Source organism: Corylus avellana, chromosome ca2, assembly GCF_901000735.1.
Source record: "Corylus avellana chromosome ca2, CavTom2PMs-1.0".
Taxonomy (NCBI): Eukaryota; Viridiplantae; Streptophyta; class Magnoliopsida; order Fagales; family Betulaceae; genus Corylus; species Corylus avellana.
In genome coordinates, this window is record NC_081542.1 from 32440803 (window position 1) to 32450361 (window position 9559).

At 37.3% G+C, this 9559-nt stretch overlaps 1 protein-coding gene and 1 pseudogene across 1 annotated transcript; one reads left to right on the forward strand and one right to left on the reverse strand.

Moving 5' to 3' along the window:
* LOC132169619 (transcription factor TGA1-like) overlaps positions 1 to 5062 on the reverse strand; it is a 16038-nt pseudogene extending 10976 nt beyond the window's left edge.
* Positions 5063 to 7603: 2541 nt separating this feature from the next.
* Positions 7604 to 8758, forward strand: LOC132169620 (uncharacterized). Its single transcript, XM_059580625.1, has one exon. It carries the CDS (start codon positions 7604 to 7606, stop codon positions 8756 to 8758), a length of 1155 nt encoding a protein of 384 aa, XP_059436608.1.
* The last annotated feature ends 801 nt before the right edge of the window (positions 8759 to 9559 follow it).

A 9559-nucleotide genomic window follows, 5' to 3' on the forward strand; every position in this document is an offset into this window, starting at 1 on the left:
ACCCACCACTTATTTTATTTTAATTTATCTTTTCCTCTTTTATCTCTCTACCAGCAGTAATCAACCACTCCCCCACCCACTTTTTTTTTTTTTTTTTCATGCCAATCACTCATCTTCCTTTCTTTTCTTTTTCTTTTCTAAAATTAAAAAACTTGTTTATTGCGAATTGTATCTTGCAGATATTTGACGAACTGATACAATAGTTGACTACAAATTACTTCTTTTTTTTTGATAAATAAAATGTAGGCAAATATAACATATGACGCTGATACAAATTACTACACTTATGTTTTTCTTGCAAAATCTGAATAAAATTTATCAGAAACCAAATAAAAAATATAATATATGAAGCTGTCACGAATACAAAATAAATTCAAAAAAATATTTGGCACTTGTTTTTCAAATTTACTATTCATTGAGCCAACAAAAAAATTGTAGCAGCATCCTCAAAATTTACAATTTTAAAAAATAAATTACTTTTACAAAAATATCTAGCAATATAAAATCACTAACATGAGGAAGCAAAACCCAACAGTACCAGCAACAGCTCTTTAATTTGTTTCTCAGCTTCTCTCTATCTCAGGATCTCACTCTCTGCTCGTCTCTCTCAATCTTACCTCTCTGTTCTGGACAATCGAAGAAACAACCAAGAAAAAAAATTAAACAAAACCCATCAAATTTATCAAATTTCACATAGGAAAAATCGAAAATTTAACTATAAAAGTCATACTTTGATCTCTTTGATATACTTCTGTTTTAAACAAAACTCACCGAAAGAATTGTCAAAAACCCACCAAACACAATAAACCCAGAGAGCACAACAGAAATTAAACCCTCACCTTCTCTTTCTTTCACCGTTACTGTGCATGAACCACACCAAATCTCTGTTAAGCGCATCTTCCAAAACTGACGAACACAAGCAAACTAACAAAAAAAAAATTCCATACAAAACCCACGAAAAAAAAATCATGAAGCACATAAATAAACTCTACCAAAAAAGAAATCAACTTTTTTTATGAATCTTTGCCTCTTTCATACACCTGTTTCAAACAAAATCTATCCAAAAAATTGTCAAAAATCCATACAAAACCCACGAAAAAAATAAAAATAAAAATAAAAATGAAGCACATAAATAAACACTACAAAAAAAGAAATCAATTTTTTTTATTTTTTTTTTTATGAATGATTACCTCTTTGATACATCTGTTTCAAACAAAATCCACCAGAAAAATTGCCAAAAATCCATACAAAACCCATAAAGAAAATCATCAAGCACATAAATAAACAATATAAAAAAATAAATCAAAATTTTTTTTGATGAATCCTTACCTAGACTGCCACTTTTCCTCTCTCTTTCTTTCACCATTGGTGTGCAACAAAACCGACCGCAACAATTGTGAAAAACTCATCCAAAACTGAGTCATATTTACTTATCAGTCCAATATATGAACTTCTTAATTGTACATACTGTTTACAGTGAAAGATTTACAGATAGATCTGATAATTAAATTGATTTTAGCTTTGCGAATGATAAACTTAATGACAGCCTTTCCAAAGGATTTCATGGACCTGTTTCTATCTGCTCATGAAATGAACTACCAAAATGCTCTGCCAATCTCCCATCCAGATTTGAGTTAATATCATAGCCTAACAAACTTCCAACCAAAATTATCTTCCAATCCTCAGAGAATCTATTCAGATATAATTTAAGAAACCCTTTGAAGGTGAGCTCTGATCATAAATAAACAAAAGCTTTCAACAGCTTCGTGACCGATTTCTTTTTTGCAGAAATATAGTTGAAATTTTTAAAACTGGAGCTTAACTGCAACGTAACGTGGCAAATGCTGTTTTCTTATTGAAGTTCCTTTTTCATTCCAAAGGATACGTACTTACCAGCATCTATGTCTTTCCTTATAGATAGTTCTGCCCACGGATTAAAGAGATGAATATCCAAAACAACTTTGGAATTGGATGCAAGATGCACTGTTATTTGCATCCAAACTTGATAAAACTTGAATTTATAATGATCAAAGTGACAGTGAACTCGATTCTTTTTTCCTGGTACTCCTTTATTAACGCAAAATATGCTTCTATGGAAGTGAACGAGCTAGGAACTCATCTCATATTCGTCAAGAATTTGAAATTGAGTCAAGAACAATAAAAACTTTGATATAAAAGGAAACTTGTAAACTTCGATGCTAAGCAGCTCTCCAACACCTGGCTCTAAAGTAAAACAAATTGATGAACTAAAACACATTTAGACAACAATTGACTTAGGTGTAAAGGTGGGGGCACAAATCTCTCCAATAAAATAAAACATAAAAGAATCCTTTAATGGCGAATGCAATACTGCTTTACTGAATGAAAGTAAGCCAAAAAGAAAGGTGTATTGTTAATACATCCCTTTAAACTTCAAATGACATTAAATTTAAGATCCGCACGAATAAGACTGCCCTTTTAGGATCAATAGTGTCTCATTTTTCTTTCAAGGCATATTTCCTATTTATAGTATCAGGTATGCCTATTAAAATAAATAAATAAGAAGATAAAAAGCCATTAACAGAAAATCAAATTAAATCAAAACTCTAAAAGCATTCTTTCCCTACACAATTGCCTTTAAATCCAGTTACATATAATCCAAATTGTTGTTCTTTTGGGCAGAAAAGAAAAGTACTTTCAGTTGGGAATTTGCAAATTATAATCTATTAGAACGAATTCATGGTTATATAAATTGACAAATGAACAACTTGATGGGTCTAAATACTTAATTGGTGCTTGAGAGAGAGAGATGCGGAAAGAAAGCAACATAAATATCAGTCACATTGAGAGTCAGAATTTGGAGTAAAAGCATTTAGTGTGTACCTCATTGACATAGCTCACTAGAACTTCCAACTTCTCCACCGCAGTACCCATCTGCGGAATGTAGGTACCTTCAACCAGATGACTAGCTGCTACTGTCTTGGCCAGAGTTTCCTGGAGTGTCCTCAGCTTGCTGACATGATTGTTTAAGATTATGAACTTCAAAAACTTGGTTTTCAGTCATGGGGTCAATCTGAGGCACAAGCACCTGTAATCAACATGGATTAACAAATAAGCATTATCTTATATTTGATTATGGAATTACAGCATGCTGCATTAAAAATAACTCAAAAAAATAAATGAATTTTTTTTCAACAAGAAGATAAAAATAAATAAATAAATAAATATATAAAAGTAGATGATGGCCCCAAAAGCTCACAATTTCTATACTCAATTATATGGACAAGAATTGGAGGTTGCTATCTGCCAAGCTTCAGTGCTTGAGGACCAACCACAGATTTGTTGGCATTTATGCCTAGGAAATCCTAAATGGGACTAATCACATAATTCAATAAGTTTTCTTTTTGTTTATATCAATTATCAAATGGCTATAGTACTTACAAAATAGGTGGAAACACTTCTTCCAGTACAAGACGGAAGTAGGAATTGACCCTATGTCCTAGGTATGATGTGAAGAGACTTTAATATTACTGTTAGCGTGCGTGTGTGTTGGGGGGAGGGGGGATAGCACAAGCTTCCTTTTTGTTTGGACTAAATGGTGATATTTTGTGCTAATGTGTTGTAAAAACAATGGAAGACAAAAAACAAAAGAGTAACATGTAATAGCATATTTATTCTTATCACGTACTTCATTGTTCATAAAAATGTCAAACTTTTTCTATTACTTCATAAATTTATTTTTGATTGCCAATTACTGCAGGGCAGACTCTAACTATTAGAATTCATCCAACTATAGTTCACAAAAAAACCCATTAAAATTGTACTTGGATCCTACAATTTCCCAGCAAGAAAACTACTGCAGCACAAAAACAGATGCGCATTAGCACAACGGCTTCACTCCAAGTTGTTCCGATGAATTGAGAAATGCATGGTCCCCATACCTTGAGAAGTTCTGAAGGGCGAAACCCTGCGATCCAGAAGAAAAGACGCTTAGCTGATGTTTTCCACATGCCAGACATCAGCTTTTGTCGCGGTTGCTTTGATGCGGAAAAGTTGAAAATAGTGTGACAAGCCATCAGTTACCAGCATTTGAAGTTCTGTATCCCCTATATGTGCATTCAAAGCATTCTTCAGATCACAAATCTGTCTATTTTGTTCTTCAACCCAGTGTCCATACTCCATCTCAAATGTATTAACCCCTGGAGAATCCTTAGCATGAGTTAATTTTAGAATACAATGTCATGAAAGAACAAAGAAGGGGGGCCAAGGGCATGATATAAGAAGAAAAAAGTACGAACGAGAAATAAAACCACAAAGGTTATACTCAGCATGTCAGAAAGTTATACATGAAGATAAATAGCTCATTGAAAAATGTGACTCAGGTGTTACAACTGCACTTCAACCTTCTGAAAGCTGTGTTTATCTCTTTCATTAATGTGCATCGAGTATACATACATGCATGTTTAATAACAACCTATATCTTCAATCACTGAATTAATATTCTTGAGCGCTAGAAAAAATACAATGGCAATTGAACATTCTACGAACACAATCTTTAGTTTCATGATTTAACACAAAATGGGGTGAAATTAAAAGGAGGAAAAAAGTTTATAGGATACCAATATTGCAAGAATTAAAAGTTTGAGGTTACAATTGCAAAAACGCCGATAATTCTGGGCTAAGTAAAGTTTCCTAACTTAACTTGAGCTTATTGCATGAAGCACACAACACTAACATCTGAATATGCAGCATTTCATAGTATGTTCATGCGCAAAAGCTTCATCCACCACCACCACCACCACCAACCCACAGTCATGGACACATGCAATATTAACAAGACTCAGCAACATTTGAGGCAGAAGATTAGATCAATGATAATGGGTGTCAGAGTATTGACGAACAAACCTGAGTTTGCAGCTGCGGAGAACCCCACCTACACATAAGCCCTGCAGCTGTAAAACATGAACTGCTGCTTTAATATATTAAAGCGGAGGAAAAAGTTGTACTGAATTGGTAAAAGATACTTTTTTCAAACCTGATTCCGGGCACGCTCAAGATCTTGCTTCAAACGAGTTGCTTCCATCTGCAGAACATATATATAGCCATAGGCCTGTAAAGCAAAACATAAATCTTGCATGTAATCTGAGGCTTCTGTTTAATGGGTATTATTATTACATACCCTTTTTGCAAATGGCTTTGAGGAGCAGCCTCCAGCAGATTTTATGAAAGGTAAATGTTGGATCATGGATCAGCTGTGTTGGGCTCGGAAAGGTAATTTGCCGGCCCATCACTAAAGCTCGGTTAATTTTTACTGTTCATCAAACTTATGCTCGGTAATTCATACTTATCTGAACTCAAAACACAATGCTCGGTCCCAAGACTCGGTATGCCGAGTCTTACGTGGACTACTGAGTGTTACTCTCAGAATATTGGATATATCTGCATGATATTTTTTTCATCCTTCTTTGAAAATATATATTGTTCGACACGTGGATCCTCGGTAAAGTCCACGTGTCAAGTAAACATGTACAACCCGATGCCTATAAAATGGGGGTCCCCTCTCAGATTTTGGTAACTTCTTTTTCCTCTCCTTAACTGAATATCCTTTATTCTCTCTGTCTTGTTTATCACTTTCAAAGTTATATTTTCTCTTAAATACTATGACTAACTTAGGCATCGGAGCTATCCCTCGCCGGACAACGTCGGCAGCTTTGATCCTTTTGCTTTGATATTTCTCAGCCAAATAATCCCAGCAGATACCAAGATATTTACGGGGTCCATCCCACGTCATTATTTGGAAAACTGTTCAAACAGTTTGGCGCCGTCTGTGGGAATTTCGATTTTATCGATTCTTACTAATCTCAAATATTCTGATATGGTGAACACACCTCCACACCCTAATACACCTCCGCACCCTATCCCAAACGTTCAAACCGATGTTCCTAGAATGTCGCACGAACCAAATCCTCAAACAGCTTTGTTGGAAAGTTTTTTGAAGCGGATAACCGAGTCCATTGAAGCTATGAAGAAACAGAATAAAGAGATCGTCTCGAGGTTACCTCCTAGAGAAGATCCAATACTAAAAGGAAGGCAAGAAGAAGTGCTCAGGGATCAACCACCGTTAACCCAACAGCAATCAACTCGACAAGATGCTGAAAGTTCAATACAAGGAAGCCATCATACTATCCGAACCAAGGAAAACCCTCACCGAGGGAGGTCTAATAAGGATGTGCATCTCGGTAGTAAGTCTCACCATGGCGAATCTAGTTACGACAAGTCTAATCGTAGTCATTCTCGCTGTAGCCATTCTCATCTTGGTCAGTCACATCATGTAAAATCTGTGGAGGTGGTTGTAAATAAAGATGTCGAGGATCTTAAAGAAAAGTACGAAAAAATGGCTTTCTTAATTGAAAATGGTGAAAATCGGTCTGCCGCCGAGGATCTTATGCAGCACACCAATTTACCTTTTACTGATCGGGTAATGACATTTTCTCTGCCAGATAAGTTTAAGGTTCCTCGAGTTGACGAGTATGATGGAAGTGGAGATCCATCCGACCATATGGAGAGTTTCCGAGCTCATATCATCCTTCATGAAACTCCAGACGAGATAGCTTGCCGAGCTTTCCCTTTAACTCTAAAAGGAGTTGCCAAAGAATGGTTTGGAGGCTTGAGTCCTAAATCTGTTAATAGTTTCGATTATCTCGGACAACAATTCCTAGGACAATTCCTTGCCGTTCGGAGAAGGAAGAAAAATCCAGCATATCTACTATCTCTCGAACAAGGAAAAACCGAGTCTTTGAAAGATTATATGTTGCGGTTTAATTGGGAGAAATTAACGGTAGAAAGTCCGAATGAATAGACTATTCTTTCAGCATTGATGCACGGTATAAAGACTGATGGGCCTTTGATGGCTGAATTAGCTCGAAAACCGAAATCAGGAACTCTTCGACAATTCACCAACAAAGCTGAAGAGCTCATTAATTAAGAAGAGACTATTTCAGCTTTGATGAAGTCCAAAGCCAACGAGAGTAAGCTTGTTTCTGACTCAGTTATAACAAAACCGAGGACTTTTGTTGAAAAGAAGAGAAGAGATCATCAGAATTTGAAGACTCCGGAAAAGAGGATTGATCTACCACCCAGGCCGAGCCAGCATCAACAATATGTGGGATGGACACCTCTAAATACAATTGTTTATAAGGTGTTCATGGACGTCAGAAAGGATCCGAGCTTTAGATGGTCGGGAAAGATGAAAGCTCTTCCCCAAAATCGCAATACTCAGAAGTTTTGTGAATATCATAATGACTATGGGCATCAAACCGAGGATTGTATCTGTCTTCGGTTCGAGATTGAAAAGTTCCTAAGAAATGGAAAGTTACTAAACTTCTTAGCTGAGGAAAAGGGCAAAGGGAAAGATCCTTAGGATGGTCAGGGTCAACAATCGGGACAGAACAATGACCGATTACGCAACCAAAGGCCAAGACGTGATGAACCGAGGGTATCTCAGAACAAACAACAAGGTCCTCAGAACCAAACCATAGTTGGCGAGATCCGGACAATCTCAGGAGGCTTGGCTGGAGGAGGAGAATCAAGCTCAGCAAGAAAGGCCTACGTCAAGCAAGCGAGAATGGAAGAAATCTTTTTGCTTGAAAAACCCTCCAAAGTACAGAAACAGGAACCGAGCATTCTAACGTTTTCAGAGGAGGATGCGAAAGAAATTTCCATGCCACATGATGACGCGTTGGTGATAACTTTAACAGTGGCTAATCACGCTGTTCACCGGGTTTTGGTGGACAATGGAAGTTTGGCTGATATTCTGTATTGGACAATTGTTCAACAGTTGAGCATTAGCCGAGAGAAGTTGAAGCCCTTCCTATCACCATTGATAGGGTTTGTAGGTGAGCGTGTTCAACCCATTGGAATGATTTCTCTTCCGGTCATAGCAGGAACCGCCCCTAAACAATCCACTATCATGGTGGATTTTTTGGTAATCGACCGACCATCGGCATACAATATGATCGTCGGTCGTCCGGCTTTGAATCAACTAAAATCTGCAACTTCTTCCTATCATCTAAAGATGAAATTTCAGACAGTCGAGGGAGTTGGCGAGGTTAAAGGTGATCAAGTTGTCGCCAGAAAGTGTTATAATACATCTTTGAAGAAATGCCCGGAATCAGCACTGTTGACGATCAGCAATTTGAGTGATGACAGGAAGACTCAGTTGAAAAAGGAACCAGCCGAGCCATTGTTCGATGTACCGATAGCTGAAGGAAAGTTTGTTAAGATCGGATCTCAACTAACTTCAGAAGTTAAAAAAGTTCTCATTCGGTTTCTTCAGGAAAACCTAGGAGTCTTTGCTTGGTCCCCTAAGGACATGCCGAGGATTGATCCAAAGGACATTGTTCACCATCTGAACATCAATCCAGAAGTAAAGCCGGTGAAACAAAAGCGAATAAAGTTTGCTCCTGAGAGAAATATGGCAATTGCCGAGGAGGTAGACAAGTTACTCAAAGCTCAGTTTATTGAAGAAGTACATTATCCCGACTGGTTAGCCAACGTTGTGATGGTTAGGAAGTCTTCTGGAAAATGGAGGATGTGTGTGGATTTCACCGACCTTAACAAGGCTTCCCCGAATGATAGTTTCCCACTGCCTCATATTAGTTCGTTAGTTGACTCAACAGTCGGGTATGAGTTACTGAGCTTCATGGATGCGTTTTCTTGCTACAATCAAATCTTTATGCACTCATCTGATCAAGATAAAACAGCATTCATCACTGACTGAGGCTTATATTGCTACAAGGTTATGCCTTTCGGCTTAAAAAATGTCGGTGCTACCTACCAAAGGTTGGTAAATAAGATGTTTCAGGAACAAATTGGGAAGAATATGGAGGTTTATGTCGATGATATGTTGGTCAAGAGTAAACTGCAGGCAAATCATGTGACAGATTTGCAAGAGGCGTTCATGATATTGAAACGATTCAAGATGAAGCTGAATCCTACAAAGTGTGCGTTTGGGGTTTCATCTGGAAAGTTACTCGGTTATGTGGTATCAAGCCGAGGGATTGAAGCCAATCCAGAGAAGATTCAGGCAGTGTTAGATATGCAGTCCCCGAAGAATACAAAGCAAGTTCAGCAATTGACTGGTAGAATCGCGGTATTAAATAGGTTCATCTCTTGGTCTACAGATAAGTGTCTTCCTTTCTTTAAAATTTTATGCAAGGCTTTTGAATGGTTTGAGGAATGCAAACAAGCGTTTGAGCAACTCAAGAAGTATCTGGTCAGTCCACCTCTTCTTAGCCGAACTATTCCTGAAGAAGTGTTATATTTATATTTAGCTGTATCTCCGACCGCGGTCAGTGCAGCTTTGATTCAAGAAGAAGAGGAGAGGAGAGGTATGTACAAATGGAGAAACTTGCTTTTGCTCTGGTGATTGCATCTAGAAAGCTTCGACCGTACTTTCAAGCCCATACAATCAATGTACTAATTGAGTATCCATTGAAGAAAATACTTCGGAAGTTGGATTTGTCTGGTCGGTTAGTCAATTGGGCAATAGAGATTAGTGAATTTGATATTCACTTTATTT

What these genes read in the sequence shown, in the direction of transcription:
- LOC132169620 (XM_059580625.1), top strand. Translation starts at nt 7,604, where the DNA reads ATGGAAGAAATCTTTTTGCTTGAAAAACCCTCCAAAGTACAGAAACAG.